This window comes from Trachemys scripta, chromosome 3 (assembly GCF_013100865.1).
Source record: "Trachemys scripta elegans isolate TJP31775 chromosome 3, CAS_Tse_1.0, whole genome shotgun sequence".
NCBI classification, from domain to species: domain Eukaryota; kingdom Metazoa; phylum Chordata; order Testudines; family Emydidae; genus Trachemys; species Trachemys scripta.
The window spans coordinates 3,296,341-3,312,974 of NC_048300.1; the positions used below are offsets into that span (position 1 = coordinate 3,296,341).

Genomic DNA, 16,634 nt, shown 5'->3' on the forward strand with positions numbered 1-16,634 from the left:
AGACACTGCCATCCCATCCGCATACTTACAAAGGGTGCCTTGCAGCGTGTCAGGTCCGTACCTGTCATGCCAGAGGAGCTCACGGCTACCTGACAAATAGTCTCTATTTAACCTCAGAGCCTGATTGACCATGTTTCTTAACAGGTCTTTCCAGCATGGGAACTTTCGACATTTACCTCCTCTGACGCGGAAAGGATGCTATAAACTGCTTCGAGAATGGAACTATTCAATGTCAACGTGCTCTAGTCCCACAACCTTTCCTACACTCTATGCTCGAGTCTCTGGAGCGCGCCAGCTGGACTTTCTGCAGTGTTTATGCAAACTAAAGCTCAGAGTCCTGGATTCTGAAATCGAAAACGTCTTGTGTGAACTGTTCACACAAAGGGACCTCTGTCATTGTACTGGATTTGCAGCTGCCCGGATAGTTATTAAAGACAGTAAGATATACTGTTGTATGTGCTTACACTCATTTAAATCTCAGCCACTAAAAGTATTTGCATGGTGTGTACTACCCAATCACCATGCTAATAGGGCGCACACACTCTCCCGCCCAGCCCTCCTTGCCCCAGAGAAGTGCTTCATTCTCACAACAGAAGCCGCAGCATTCTAGAATCTGTCCCAAAATGCCCTCGTAGGATATCATGTCTATTCAGAGAAGTAAAATGGAGGAAAACTTAATTTCAAGGAATATTTCTTCCAATCTACAAAGATTTTTTTTTTTTCAAATGCACCATACAGTTCAGAAGCCCAACATGAAGATTCCCATTTATATTTTACAAGACACCTTTTATTACAGAAACTCTCCCCGGAAGCATTTCAAATGTAGAGGTTTACAAAAATTCCCACCTAAATGAGATGTTAATGAACAGCTGCTAGAAACATGGAGAGTTTACCGGTTTTCTTTTTCTTCTATGTATTCATGGTCACTGACTTCTGGCATCTGTACTACACTGACACGCACAGGATGGGCACTTTGAAGGAGTCTGCGCACTTCCTGCACTCTCAAATCCTCACTCCATATTAGTGACATCACTTCCTGGTTCATATCATTCATACCATCGTCGTCTTCTTCTGCCTCAGCTCCTGAAGGCACATCAGATGATAGCACCTGGGCAACAGACTAATTGAGAGGGGGAAAAAACAGAGAAAGAGGGAGGGGATAATTTCTAAAAAAGCAGATTTCGAACATCTAGCTTCATTAAGCCAACACGACACTAGCACCGTAACATGAATGTTTGAGGTGTCGCTGTCACCTGCAGCGAGGGTGCTCTGAGAATGGAGTTTACAAAGATCCCTGGGACTTCTCGACTAGGAATCAACTACAGTCATCCACACAGGCAGGATAAACAACTCCCAAAAGATGAAAGAAAATGGTTTCTTTGGCTTCCAAGGTAAAGCAAAGGAAGTTTAATGACCAACTCCTAGAGCAAATTGACAAGTAAGGGAGCATGGCGGGGAGAGAAGTGAGAGTAGCTGACTGCCAAAGCATTGCAATCTATCTTCCCAAATGAGCTCTTACTGCAGATGTGGTAGATCCTTTAGATCTTTCCCTAAATCCATCCCCGACCAATTCCCCCACACAGAGCCATTAACGAAGCACATGTAATGGTCCTGCAAGTTGTTTATTCCCCAAGTTCAGAAATAGAAAACAGAGATCTGGACCAATTAAAAAAAAAAAAAAAAAAAAAAACCACAAACAGAAGTGGGAGCCAAAGTTAGGTGCCCAAATCTATAGTTAGGTTCCTCAGCAAGTGGCCTGTCTTTCAGAAGTGCTGTGCACACACTGACTTTGGGCCCATGGAATCACAGAATTGTAGGGCTGGGAGGGACCTCAAAAGGTCATCTAGTCCCGTCCCATCCCTCCCCCTCCCCGTGCTGAGGCAGGACCAAGTATACCCCGATATAATGTGGTCCTCGGGAGACAAAAAAATCTCACCACGTTATATCGAACTTGCTTTGGCCCCCCTGTTCCTTGTTCCCTGACCGCCCCCTCCAAAGACCCCCGTCCCTAATCACCTCCAGGACCCCACTCCCTACCCAACCCCCCTGCTCCTTGACTGCTCCAACCCCTATCCACGCCCCCGGCCCCCTGACAGGCACCAGCCAGCAGGGCGGGAAGCGGAGCAACGCGGCTCCAGCCTGCTCCACTCCGCCACCTTCCAGCTGCGGCGCTCCGCTTCCCGCCACCGGTGTGGAGAGGTTGGGGAAAGGATGCCCTCCGCACTCACCGGCAGCGGAAAGCGGAGCAACGCAGCCCCAGCCCGCTCCACTTTCCTTGCCCCGGCCCCAGCTGTGTCGCTGGAGGGCAGGGTTGGGGAAAGGTCCTGCACTCACCTGCAGCGGGAAGTGGAGCGCTGCAGCTGGGAGCTGGCAGAGTGGAGTGGGCTGGGGCCGGGCTGCTCCGCTTTTGGCGCTGCCGGTGAGTGCGGGGGGGGGAATCCCTTCCCCCAAGCCCCCTCCCCCGAGCGACACGGCTGGGGCCAGGACGAGGGAAGCGGAGCAGGCTGTTCCCGGCCCCCCGCTAATACCCGGGCCACTCTGGGACTGCAGGGCCCCCAAAAGTGCCCCCCCACAGCTCCTGCCTCCCAGACCCTGGGGGGGAGCCCCCGAGACCCTCTGCCCCTTATCCAACCCCTTGGCCCCGGCCCGGCACCCTTAACACGCTGCTCAGAGCAGCATGTCAGAGCTTTGTATGCGAACCCGCGTTATATCGGGGTAGAGGTGTACTATGCTCAAGTGTATTCCTATTCAAGTACATGCTGAAGAGCTATCCTGCACAGGGATGTTTTCCTGAAACAGGGCCTTCATCGGGAGCTGAAGGAGCGCCGCACTTCTGAAAATCAGGCCATTTATTCAGGAGCCGAACTTTAGGTACCCGTATTTTAAATGTTCACTCCCATGGTATTTAATTCCATTGTTCATTATTCATTAGCATCTAGGTAGTTGGTTAGGTTTTTCCAAGCTTCTCATCTAGGTTTCCCCTCACCGTGGTATCGAAGTGCCTTCAGAGCTCACCCACCAGTACTACCATATGCCTGAGAAATACGGACATTCCAGATGTTCAAGGTCAATCGTTTTCTTGAAAACTTTATCAAGTTCTCATTTGAGTCTAGCTGTCTCCTGTTAGTCTCTAGGGGCTGGTCCACACTAACCCCTCACTTCGAACTAAGATACGCAACTTCAGCTACGTGAATAACGTAGCTGAAGTCGAAGTATCTTAGTTTGAACTTACCGCGGGTCCACACGTGGCAGGCAGGCTCCCCCGTCGACTCCGCGTACTCCTCTCGCGGAGCAGGAGTACCGGCGGCGACGGCGAGCACTTCCGGGATCGGTCCGGGATCGATTTATCGCATCTAGACAAGACGCGATAAATCAATCCCAGAAGATCGATTGCTTATCGCCGGACCCGGAGGTAAGAATAGATGTACCCTTGGTGTCCACATTACCAAAGCACAACAGTTTAGCAGCATGGGAAGGCTCAATTCAAAAACAAACCCAAGCACAAGAATTGCTTGGACCATGTAGCATAGGACGGGAATGTGCTGACAGAGCAGTGTAGTTCAACTTGCCCAGCACTTGCCTACACCATGCGTGGTTCAAACCAACCTCTCACTTTCACGAGCACTAAATTAACTTAAATTGCAAAAATAAAAGGGTTCTGCAGAGGCTCTTTGCAGACTAGAAATTCTGACAAGTTCCTCACAGCCTGAAGAAATGGTTTGGAAAATATACTTCCCTTTCTCCTCTAGCTTCTGCTGTACAGAGTCTGCTTTAATAAATAAAGAGGTAACTGAAAGATAACTAGTGCAGTATGATCTAATCTAGGGGCAAACAAAACAAGAGAGCCTCTAATGCGTTGCTTCTCCCCACCCAAGTTGACTAAAATTGTGTATGATGCATTAAATATCAGAAAGGATCTTTATCCATCACAGGATCTCTCTCAGTTCCCAGCATATGACAATATGAGTAAAAATGCAGTTGATGAATGAAAAACAATTTATTTTGATCAAAAATGTTAATACCTACCAGCACCACCCATCTAGCCAGTGCCTGCTTAGAAACAGGAAACTCCACCCTGCCCCTCTGAAAGAGGGGAAACAATCTGGCTTTTGTAGAATATTTTATCCTTTTAAGGTAACATTTATAACAATGCCTCAGATAAGTCAAGTGACCAAAGTCAGTTTTTATCTCACTTGGGGTGAAAAGGTCACTGGTAAGAGCTCAAATGAATCTTTAATGAATGGTGGCCAAGGTGATTTAGGTTTGTTAGTTTGCTTATTTTCATTCAGAAGAAAAAATTGTAATATAGATTTTTTTTTTTTTTTTGGATATGCTGTTATGAGACACCTGGGTAAAACCCAAAGCTGCTTAACAACATTCTAAAAACCCAAGACAGCACTAAATACTTAGTGAGGAAGGATCTTTGCCAGGATGTGCAGAGAGCAGGAGCTCTTTCTTCATGGCCTCTTGAAACAATGCATACTGCCATTAAGCAGTTTCATGAAGGCCACTGAAACTCTCAACCTATCAAGTAGTGTTTTGGCTTGGTACAAAGGCCTCGAAGAATGCACAAAGGGACTGTCAACATGTGAAGCACTGGTGATTCCAGCTATCAGATGAATGTGTTTTTTTTAAAAAAGGAATTACACAAAAATGCTCTGGGACTCTCAGAATAGAAACATCCTTAAGGGGGAAAGAAGAAAAATATGTAGAAAAAAAAACAGTATGCTTTTGAAAGTTGTCACATTTCCCACAATGGACAGGAAGGGTACACTCATGTCAAGCCAAACGAGTGTCATACTAGGAAATACCTGCTTTCCTTTGCTCTAGTGTAACTGTTTTGCTGCCACATGCTGAGGGCAGAACTCTGAAACTTCTCACTCATCTCTGAAAGTCGTATCTTCTTTGGAATGCAGAGACAGTTATAGAGGAAATCATGTTGAGGTTGGTACTTAAAGGATTAAAACCCATCTGTTTTACACTCTAAAAATTCAATTTAGTCTGCATATTTAAACACCCTCACTCTTCAGGCACCAGACAGTGTTTTTTCTGTTAAAAACCTTGAATGTTTGTAAACTGTATGCTGCTCTGGCGCACCGATCTGGAGTCCCACATACCATATCTCCTACACATAATGAGCTGTTTTGGCCAGCTATGAAGTCAAGAGATACTAGTCCAACTTTTCAAGCATTTAAGCACTCCCAGCTGAGAATTCAATAGGATATTGATATCTGCCTTTCTGAAATCCCCCTTTTACGTTGATACTCACAGATTTACCCTTTGCCAGGTTCCCCTCACATGCCTGTTTGGAAAGATCTTGACGCCCAATCAAGAGACAGACAGCTTCCGGCCAATCAGAGGCAGGCTGCTCTCGGCAGTGATATACAGCATCTCTGATAGGAAGCGCAACCCCAAAGGGGAGAGACTCCAAATCTCTTAAGGTGAAACCTTAAAATTAGAGAGAAAAAACCTTACCAGGGTTTTAAAAACATGAATATTTCTAAGCCCAGCCAAAGTGACTGCTCAAACACAAGACCATTCCGTAAGGTTATCGTAAACGTGCGAAATAGTAAAAGCTTTCCTTACCTACACTAGTCATCCAGATAACCAGCTTTTCAGCGAGGTTGGAAACAGATGTGCTGTGTCTGAAACTATATCTACAAAACAATGGGAAAGCAGACCCCAAGTGAATCAGAAACATAGCAGTATCAGAGTGCAAATTCATAATGTATCAACATTAAATTTACCGATTATCATCTTGTTCTGTTTGCTGTTTTCGTTGCCCTAAAATGGAAAAATAAGATATCTTTTTACCAGGTGAATGCAGGAACAATGTGAACTAGTGCCTACAAGAATATTCTCATACCACCAGAATGCTTATTACAGTCCACTTACCTGAAGTTATCCTAAACAAATAATGTGATGCTTCATTTGAAACGGCACTCTCATCACCAAGTATGTACAGTGCAACACTCTGCATGTGAGGAAGAAATTTTACATTACTATATAAATTGCTAATAACTATCCATTTAAGCCAGCAGAAATATATTGTTAATGACGACTTAAACAGATTCTCAGCTCATTATGAAGACCATCAGTAGTGACTCCTCAATTGAGAGTACATTGAAATTTGCACTTAGAGGACCAAACTTTTGCTTTACATTTTAATGACTGGTTTTAGTCTCCAAATTTGGCATAATATTTCTTACAGAGACAAACTACATTTTCCATACAATTTTTTCAAAAGAAATACTTATTTAAAATGCTCCATTTGGAATTTTTGCCTTGCGTTTCCCACATTTCATTGGGTTCCTCTAGCTAAATCACATTTGCCACAAACACGAAACTTCTCTCTCATACACACACACACACACCCCGGATAGCATTTCAGTCGCAGGCCACTTTGTAAATGCTCTAAAGGAACAAAGCTATTTCTCGGTTCACACGAACCTCACTGAGTTTCACCACGGTTAGCCAGTGGAACTGCCCTGATCTAGCAGCCACTTCCACTTTCAGACACTGCCAGTCTCGCTGACTCACAGGAGGCAAAATTTCATCCAAAAAGAATATTTGAATTTCTGTTTTTCATCGAAAGTTTCCGAGCAGCTGTGTGCCTGACTCATCCGCGAGGTTCTGCACATGCTCCTGGTGTGGCAGGGAGCCAGGCTAGGCAGAAGGGAACACGGAGCTGGGCTCTGGAGAGACCCTGGGGTGCAAACAGGGATGTGAGGGGCAGGCAGGCAGGCAGAGAGTAGGGCTTATGTAGACAGGGTTTACTATACGCAAGGATGCTTGCAGGCAGGGAGCTCTTTGCACCAGGGTATCAGCACTTGAGGGGCTCCCATGGTGCTACTGCCTCAGCTTCTCCAAGCTGAAGCCAAGGAGAGAAGTCAACTCTGACACGTCACCCGGGGTTGGTGAGACCATGGCTTCTTTCCAATTAACCACAGGCAGATTGCCTGAGCAGAGTCCCTGTTCCCTACACTCGTCCTCCATAACCAGCTCAAGTCCTGCATCTCTGTTCACCATCCCGTACACCCCAATGGCCCTAGACCCCACACAGTTTTTCCCCCCAGGGAGAGGGCCGAGGGTCATCAGGAGGGCACAAAGGATAACAGTGAGAACTAGCCATGCAAGTAACTATAAATGTTCATATGTACTTGCTAAAAAGCTGGGAAATTCCCTCACAAGCCAAACTTTGTTAACTTCGAGTTACATTGCTAGTCTGTTTATCGCACCTGCAGTAACGGTAAAAAGCAAGGACAAAAGCCGGTAAACCAGGCAGCACCCCACCGACACTGCACTCATCAGTTCTCCTACTCAAACCCCTCTCTTCCACCTCCTGCAGCTCAGATCTCTCCAGTCTCACTCTGCAGAAAACTTACACTTAACAATACAAGAAACATAAAGCAGACCAAAGAAAGATAAGCGAGGAGGAGAGACGGGGATTTTTCCCATTTGCTAACTGCATTGTTTTAAAACACTTCTATGTTTTCTTAACCTAATTTTTGGGATTAAATTGTATTCTTGGTTATGGATTTGGGTCCCGGTCCTCAAAACATTTATGCGCGTGCTTAGCTTTCCACACCCGAGTAGCCCCATTAGTCAGTGGAACTATTCACACATGCATACAACTAAGCACTTGGAGGCAAGCATTTGCAGCATCAGCACCTTACTGTTGAGATGCCAGGATAAAATCTGTGGTCACCACATGCGCTTTCTTTCTACAGTACATACCAGCACTACTAGCTTGCTCCTTTCACAGATTCCTGGTAAGTAAGGATAAGGCTGGGCTCCTTCTCCCTTCAAACAGGAACTCAGCCACTGAAAGATACTGGGAGGCTCAGCAGAAAAAAACGAGGGATGGTGCATGAAACCTGTTTGGGCTTAATCAGATTAACAGTCATTGTACTATCCCTGAAGTACAGACCAAACCCTACAGTATATTGCCTTTATTTTTTATGTAAGCAGGTGTAGTATGTTCAACATTTCCCCAAACCATTCCATTTCTATAACCTCCAGACGGATGGAGGTCTACTAAAGAACCTTAACATTTCAAGTACGAGACGACAACAAGCCTTTCAACAAACGATGCTATCTATCGATCCAAAGATCCCAAGAAATCAGACTGCTTCTCAAACCGCATTGCTGAGAAAGCTCAGTAATGCAAGCAGCTTATACTAACCAGCTTTGGTAAGGGAGAACAACCTAGTTTGACTTCTTTTGCCTTTCCTGTTTGCAAACACTTGGTAAAAGTTTCAAAAGCCTCTTCTTGACCGCTGTTATTGGAGGCCTTTGAATTGACCAGAGGCAGCAGCAGCTTTTGCAGAACTGCCTCCTGCATTTCATTGGCATTCCTGTGGGTGCAAGGGTGGACAACCAGAAACACAAAACTCTAGGCCCTCATTTGCCATTTTTAAAAATTTCCAGACTAAAAAAACCCCAACAAAATGTAGTTCGTGTGAAAAGTGGATTGCCAGCCCAACAGAATGCGGGCATGTCACCGCAGAACGGGTTCCTGCACAGCCAACTCCTGAAAGGGGAATGTATAGGGATGAGAAGGTAATTCAGTCCCAAGTCTTTGAGCCCTCTGCTAGACCACAAGGGTGCCAGCCAGTGTCAGCTGTGGTAGAGTTCTTGTGATCTGGTCCATTGGCCACTGGACTGAAATCATCAGTCATCAACTGGTTGTAATTTCAACTCACTACCACACTGAGGCAGGCAGAAATACTGAAAAAATAGGCTGTGAGGGCATCAACACAACAAACATCAGTAGTGAGCAAACAAGGTTAAAAAGAAAAACCTGAGTATTTGGATTGATATTTACATCATATCTATCTCCAGTCCCTCTAACAAATCAGAACAAAATACAACAGCAAGGCACTTGACAAGCACAGAAAAACTGAAATGCTCTGTTTTTGCACTAGATAAGTACTGTAACTTTCAGTTGTGGTAAGAACAGTTACCAGAAGTAATTGTACAGTGTACAGAGATACTTCCCTCATTGAGTCTTTTCATGTGAATCCTGAGTAATCACCCTGAAACTCACCTTGATCGATTATGCATGTCTGCCTGGAGGTCTTTACAAGTGCAGGATACTCTCTGTAGTAATAATCTATATACGCTTCCAATTTTAAGTCCCTGAAGTGAAAGAGATGAGAAAAGGCAGCTAGATGATGAAAAACATTGCTTGTGCCTCTGATTTATGAACTTCAACTACTGAGTGTATTCTTATTTAACATGTCTGGGATGGGTAGGTTGGGCATGAGGAGCAATGTGCTCTCTTTCCTTTCCTAGCTAAACATTCCCCTGACACATATCTCCCCTTCCTCCACACACCAACTTGTGATTTTAGGCTTTTCTGAATGAGATTCTGTGGCCACGGGCTGCTTTTCCCCACAACCTTCACCACCAATACTAATCTCAGCAGTCTAACGCCTCTGTCCCGACAGCTTATGCTAAATATTACTGGCAATTAGTTGTTAAGGCCAAACACACTGGGCTTGGCTCTATGTACAAGACATAAAATACAGACAATTTTTCCCCTGTGGGATTTGGTGGGTTGTGGGATGAGCTTGGATCATTTTTCGGGCTGCAGACCAAAGACGTTTGAGAACCATTAATGTAGAGAGAGGAATGGTCTAAACACAGAACTGGAATCCAAGAACCTCTGAGTTCCATCCTGGTTGTGACATGGACCTCCCTTCTGTGGCTTTGGACAAATCATTTAAGAACTCTTCCTCGGTTCCCCCTATTCTGTAAAATGGAAATAACAGGGGTGTATCTGAATGGATTATCTAGGGAGGTGGTGGAATCTCCTTCCTTAGAGGTTTTTAAGGTCAGGCTTGACAAAGCCCTGGCTGGGATGATTTAGTTGGGATTAGGTCCTGCTTGGAGCAGGGGGTTGGACTAGATGACCTCCTGAGGTCCCTTCCAACCCTGATATTCTATGAATGCCAATTGTAAGAGGCATTCACTACAACTAAACATTTTTTGACCCAGGAAGTTCTTGGACACTGACACACTTTCTCTGCTTGCTGAAATTTGTAAAGTTTGCTTAATAAGAAGAAGGTTTAGGGGTGACTTGATCACAGTCCATAAGTACCTACAAGGGGAACAAATATTTAATAATGGGCTCTTCTACTTAGCAGACAAAGATATAACACCCTCCAATGGCTGGAAGTTCAAACTAGACAAATTCACACCGGAAGTAAGGCAAAACATTTTACCGGTAAGAGTAATTAACTATTGGCACAATTTATCAAGGGTCATGGTAGACTCTGCATCACTGACAAGTTTTACATCAAGATGGGATGTTTTTCTAAAAGCTCTGCTCTAGGAATTGTTCGGGAGCAGTTCTCTGGCCTGTGTTATGCGGGAGGTCAGACTAGATGATCCCAGTGGTCCCTTCTGGCCTTGGAATCTATGCTTCACTTTAAAGCTTATTCCCAAATTCACTCTCAAAAACAATGTATGCATGTCATAAAGAGACACTGTGTGGTATAAGACGGCTTGAGTTCATTTCTGTGACTTATTACTGGAGGTACCTTGCCAGCTGAACAAGCAATACAACAAGCGACCGAATGCCTTCTCCCATCAGGCTGTTCAATTTAAGCTCCTCGTAGATCAGATGAAGCACAAAGAAAATAGCAGGAATGTGGGTGAAGAGAAGCGTTGAGGAATCCAAGCTGAGGCTGGGTGAAAAGTCATCTTTTGGAAATGAAGTTTCCAATGGATCCAACCGCAAGGCTCTGGCCAGAGGGTGAGACTCAAGGTTTCTGTGGTAGTCCGAATTGAGCAGATACTCCCAGTCCTTAGGCAAACAAAGAGAGAATGATGTATAGGTCCCTAAATATATCCTCCCTCTCCAAGAGAGTCCTGAACTGTGATGTCTTTCATTGGATATTGGCAGCGGGGGAGGGGACGGGGGGGACGACTCATGTAAAATACATCAATTTACAACAAAATGTTCAATGTGACATGATCTATAGCAAACATGAATGAACATCATTAACACTCCAAGCTACTTGGCAGAGAGACGCACATGTAATTCCTAATTGTTGAAGAGGCTGGCAATTCTCCCAGTAAGCTGGGACCTAGGGACCACCCAGCCCTCAGACATTTCTGCTATAATTACAAAAGGTACTAACAGTTCTCAGGCTCTATCATCAAAAATCCATCAACTCCTACATTCTCTGCTCCATACCGTACATCATGATGTAATGCTACAAACTGTATAACAGCATGCAAGGCACCACTATCCATGCTGAAGTCTGTCCAAAGACAATCGGAAAAACCCAGATCTCATAGTTTGGCTTCTTTCTCTTCCCTATTTCCAACATTTTGTTATTTTAATTAACAGATCTAGAGTAATCATATTGCCCCCCCACCCCACCTCCAATCCACCATTCTGCCCACCAACAGTGCCAGCCTCGATGTCTCATTTGTCCCACTTTCTTCCGCACTGTCCCTATATATGGACCATGCTTCCTGAGCTGGTCCACAAAACTACTCCCTTCTATTTTAAACCCCTCTTGAAGGTCCACTTCTCCTGCAGCACGTACGAGAAACTTGCCAATGCCTTTTGCCAATAAAATAGAATAAAAAATAAAATACAGCATCTTCGCTCCACCACACGCTGCACAAGCCTTTGCTAACTGCATCTCTTACTGACATGACATCATCCTTCGGTACCTATCCCCTCAGCTGCCTTATTACATCACTCATGGTGTCAAAGGTCACTCATTTAGGTCCCTGGTCCTGCAGTTTGTGCTATGCAGGCAGAACACTGTACCCATGTGGACCCTCACAGAAATAATTAGGATTTGTCCAACTGCACAGAACGTATTACAGGATTCAGGCCGTCGTTTGTATGCTCCTTGGCATGTTTTCCTTCTGTGCTGGAAGGTGCCTGGGACACCTTTGGGTGATGATTAAATAATAATAAAGCAGCTGAGGCATTATGCTGTAAAGAACTTTTGCTTCTGTTTCTGCAGAAACTAGCCACTTCAGCCTGATATCTTTACAAAAATCCATCATAATACGTGCAATTAACGAGCTGGGGAATTTTATACTGCTGGCTTGTTAAAATGTACTGAGCAGACAGGGATGGGATAGACTATTAGTAAAGGAACAGAGCATCTTGGGAAGATTTCACATGTTCTTGGGAGCAATATTTGGGCATGCTAATGGAATGAAGTATGAATCAAATAAGAACTACTACTTATATGTTGGTACGTCTGAGATGATTCCCCTAGTGAGGGACACAGTGTTAGACACTGCACAGACAGCTGATGACACCGCTTCTTCCAAAAACTTACAATCCCATGCAAACCCCATTTGAAAGTAGCCAGTCAGAGTTTGCTTCCTCTGATCTGCCTGCATTTTAAAGGTCTGATCTTTTATTCAATTGGTAACCTGCTTTTATTTTTAGTAAATGCTGACTCCATCTCTTACTTCGTCTGATCCTGTCTCGGAAGGTCTAGCCTTCTTGGGAGCAATGACAGGGGAAAGGGATCCTTCAAAATCAAGCTGCAAGAAATAAAAAGGCAAAATTAACTATTGTAAAACCCCTGAAATTACATACATGAATCACCAACAAGAACTAAAGGTAAAATGTAATGTCTCCACCAAAGTTAAGTATTGTTTCTTGGCATAGCATTAAAAATTACATCCTTTAACTTTCCCATAAAATCACATACAACAAAGAAGGGAAGCCAATTATCTATGTACAGAAGCCACAAGTGCATTTGGTTTGAGAATTTCATATTCTAACTTGCTAATATTTAGTGTTTTTTGGGGGGGAAAGAGAAATGCTGATATTAGTGCTGGGCTCATTCTGCAAATGCATTTCAATGGACTTCATTTCAGTGGTGCGTGCCCCTGGAGTTTGCTTTCTGCGAATATACCAGCAAACAAATGTTCTGACAGGAAGGTCCACTGACAGAAAGCTGAATGAATGCTCCGAAGTATTACAAGTATCTGCACTGCAAATCCTGTTCTGAAAGGTCTATGCAGCCACTTCGAGATCGGAACTATGAACTGTCACCTGTGTGTTCTATCAAACCAGCATGATTATTAACTATTCACAACTGAGAATGATCACACTTTGAAAGCAGCAGTATCAGTGGTGAAAGGGAGTGTATAATCCTCATAGACAAGTGTTTATATGCAGCCTAGGTATTAGCACGATGGGCACAACTGGAAAAGTTCATTTGATAATTCAGAGATGCCTTGTTTAAAACCGGTTAAGGCATGCCTGCTGCTGAACTGAATGTATTTGGATAATCATCTTGAACTTCGTGAAATTATTAATTATGCAAACAATTAACTAATACTAATATAAGCCTAGAAAACAAACTACAAAGTTGTGAGTTTACTTACATTACGTGTCCATGCCAATCTGTCAGTGTTGTAACCCATCATATTCATGAGGCAGGTTACAAATAAACTCCACTCAGAGTGATAACTTGGTCCTCCAGGAGCATTGTAAGCATTATACCACTTGACAAGCATTTGTACCGCAATTTCTTTGGGCAGGATAGACTTAATTCCTTGTAAACATCTTTTCACTGTTTTGGGGGGGGGAGAAAATGTTTATACTATTTTGTCACATCCACGCTTGTATAATGGAGCCATGCCCACGACTCCACAATTACTGTTGTAAACCCATTTCGAGCCCTACTTTTGGCCCTCTGATAACTGTCAAAAAAAAAAAATCCACACAGTTCAGCCCTGCCCATCTATTGGCCTGGAAATTTCCATGCATAATCTCAAGCCAAAGGAAAACTTGCTTCCAACTGCAAAGCAATCAGCCACTGTTCAGTTTTAGGACACTGGAAATGTAATTCTAAACATTTTTTTTGCAACATGTCCCTTTTTTGCTCACTCCTAAAGCTGTGTTAACAGATCAAATTTCTCATGCTCGTACTCCTTAAATAACAGTGTACACACTTATTTTAGGCCAGTTTGTTCCCAAGTTACCAGAGAATACTACTGGCTATGAACCAGTGAACCTACAGAGCATAGCTAGATAGAGGTCAGCAAGTCTGCAGCTGATCACATGAACTTACAGCATTAGGTGCTGCATCATGGTGGCCCAAATACTACACTTCACAGCTGTATAATGAAGTGTGCAGTTGTGTTTTAGGGGTTGGATTCTGTTCCTTACCTAGCTCGGAGGTGGCGATTTCAGGAATGGTAATCCTAACCATGGAGCTATTGCTGAGTTCCTGTAAAATAAAATAAATTAAAAAAAAAAAAATTAAGTCAAATCATGAGGGGCATCTTCGGATAAAACCAAGATTACAGTCCATCTATACAGGAAGCTTTATACATTAAACTTATCCATAACAGTTCTTTTTACTAAGCTTGAGACTTTCAAGGTCATGGGAGAGCTGTTAGACTTATAGGTACTCGAATTCCTGTAAGTGATAAGAGGTAGTTTTCCTAAAAAGGACATTCTATAGGGTAAGCATGTGCACTGAGCACGTGGAAGTGCAACACCGGTCTGTGAGTCAGAAGCTCTTTGAAGAGCTTACTACCCGGGAGAAACCAGGGCTCATTATACTTTGCTCGCCCAGTTTCAGGAACAAGCCACAGGAAAACACCTACCAGAGTTACTCTGTTGTGAACAGGGTCTCGCACAGCGTGAATGAAAGTTCCAAGTTGTTGGAAAGTACAATCATCAATGTAAGAGGAGTCATGAAGTTTGGAAGAATCCCTCAACTCTGGAACTGGAGACAACAGCACTCCCTGCAAAGGGACAAAACAATAATTAAAAGCTGAAATTGCGGGTGGGTAAGTTAACAAGTCTGGGCTCTGCATATTCTGAAACCAATCCTCATCCTTCCATTTTAGGGTTTCCAGTAAGACACTAATGACTAGGTGTGACGCTGGCAGACCAAGCACCAGCGCATGCCAAAGTCCCTGGAACACTGACAAACACAGCTGGAATCCGTCTGGCTCACCAGTGTTAGAATTGTTAAAAACAGATATTAGAATGATAAGAATGTGTCTAGTGTTCAGATTTTATTGAATGCTTGTGAGTTGCTGCCAGCATGAATCTCACTTATAACATCTGTATCCCATATTGTAAGTGAGCCTCTCTGACTGTGTAAATGACCAGGCAGAAGAGAAACATTAATTAGTGTGCAGGGCTGATCTTCAAAAAAATGGTGTTATACACTTCCCAACAGGAAAGATCCATTGACACTAGATGGAATACTGTGGGATGTTAAAGAGAGCAAAAGATATTTGTTGTGGATTATAGAGGCTTCTATTACCTTTTGAAGCTTAAGATTTTAATTCATTTGCGTATCTATCTTTACCCTGTAAATAACTCTCTAAAGTCCTTTTCCTATTTAATAAATCTTTATAGAGTTTACTGTAGGATTGGCTAGAAGCCTTGACTTCAGTGTGAGATCTACAGTGCAATTGACCTGGGGTTGGTGACTGGTCCTTCGGGACTGGGAGTAACCTGAATGCTGTGATCCTTGGCATAAGGGACCATCTAACACACAGGTAGGCTAGTCTGGATCAAAGTACCCAGAGGACCATGTGTGACTCCAAGTTACGGCTATTATAGTGCCTGAGCAGTCTACGCTTGTTAATTGGTTGGTGAAACCGAAGAACAGAACTCTCAGCCAATGTGGGAGTTGCGCGCTGCTTCCTAAGAGTGGGTACTCATGCTCTTGAATCACGGCAGGCAGCGTTACACTCGGTAACGAGAGAGACATGAGTTTAAATGACATTGTCAGCTACTTGAACATTCTTGACAGCACAGTGACAAGAGAGTCATGCCACATCCCTAGTCTCCTACACAACTACCACACAATGTGCATCTCCATTTTGACCGATTTACACTGACACACATCGACAGTGACAAGCGGAATGTGGCAGAGGAGTAAGGAACCACATGACTGAGGCAAGCACATTGAGGAGCGAGGGCTAGCCGACTTAGGTGTCAAGAGCAAAGGCAGGAAGTGGGGTTTGAGCTGCAGGAGATGGATGGGAGAAGCTGAGCGGCAAGAAGTCCCTCTGTGACGAGCGGTTACAGGCTCGTCAGAACAGAGATCTTCTCTGACACACCATGAGGGGTTCAGCCCAGTGGCTCTCCTTTCTTCCCCACAAGCATAAAACCCATTTCCTCCCCATGCTCTCAGGGGGCAGGTGGTTCGACATGGGGCTTCGGTGGGTTGCTGCTATAGATTGTGGCGAGGGGCTGGGGGAGTAAGTGGAGTTTGAGCTGAGGAGACTGAGTGGGAGAAGCACAATCACAGGCGCAATCTCACTGTTCTCACAACATCCCCATTCACTCCCCAGCAGTACTCACAGCCCACCCTCATACCCAACCTGGGGCCCTGTCCATACTACAGATTCTGCCAGCATAGCTCTGTCGGTCAGGGGGCTGGAGAGATCTGATCCCTGACTGACAGAGTAGGATGGCAGAAACCCTAGTGCAGACGCAGTTATGCCAGCAGAACTGCACTGTTATGGGTATGGTTTGTTTTGTTGGAGGGGGCAGGGAGATGCAGGGAATGAGCTATACCCAGAAACGTGTAATGGGGCCTAGTCCAGCAGAAAACAGACTCGGGCGCTCAGCGACATCATGGCTTTTGCAAGTATATAACAAA

At 44.3% G+C, this 16,634-nt stretch overlaps 1 protein-coding gene across 3 annotated transcripts in view; it reads right to left on the reverse strand.

Moving 5' to 3' along the window:
• The window catches only part of ANAPC1 (anaphase promoting complex subunit 1), a 78,909-nt gene that overhangs the window by 37,255 nt on the left and 25,020 nt on the right, over positions 1-16,634 (reverse strand). For all 3 annotated transcript variants that reach the window (XM_034763955.1, XM_034763954.1, XM_034763953.1), the window contains exons 14-25: positions 14,614-14,754; positions 14,171-14,231; positions 13,384-13,571; positions 12,457-12,531; positions 10,548-10,813; positions 9,050-9,141; positions 7,738-7,886; positions 5,896-5,974; positions 5,748-5,784; positions 5,587-5,657; positions 5,270-5,448; positions 894-1,120 (exon numbers count right to left, since the gene is read on the reverse strand). In XM_034763955.1, coding sequence (XP_034619846.1) covers positions 894-1,120; positions 5,270-5,448; positions 5,587-5,657; positions 5,748-5,784; positions 5,896-5,974; positions 7,738-7,886; positions 9,050-9,141; positions 10,548-10,813; positions 12,457-12,531; positions 13,384-13,571; positions 14,171-14,231; positions 14,614-14,754 — 1,565 coding nt within the window. The remainder of the gene's footprint in view (positions 1-893; positions 1,121-5,269; positions 5,449-5,586; positions 5,658-5,747; positions 5,785-5,895; positions 5,975-7,737; positions 7,887-9,049; positions 9,142-10,547; positions 10,814-12,456; positions 12,532-13,383; positions 13,572-14,170; positions 14,232-14,613; positions 14,755-16,634) is intronic.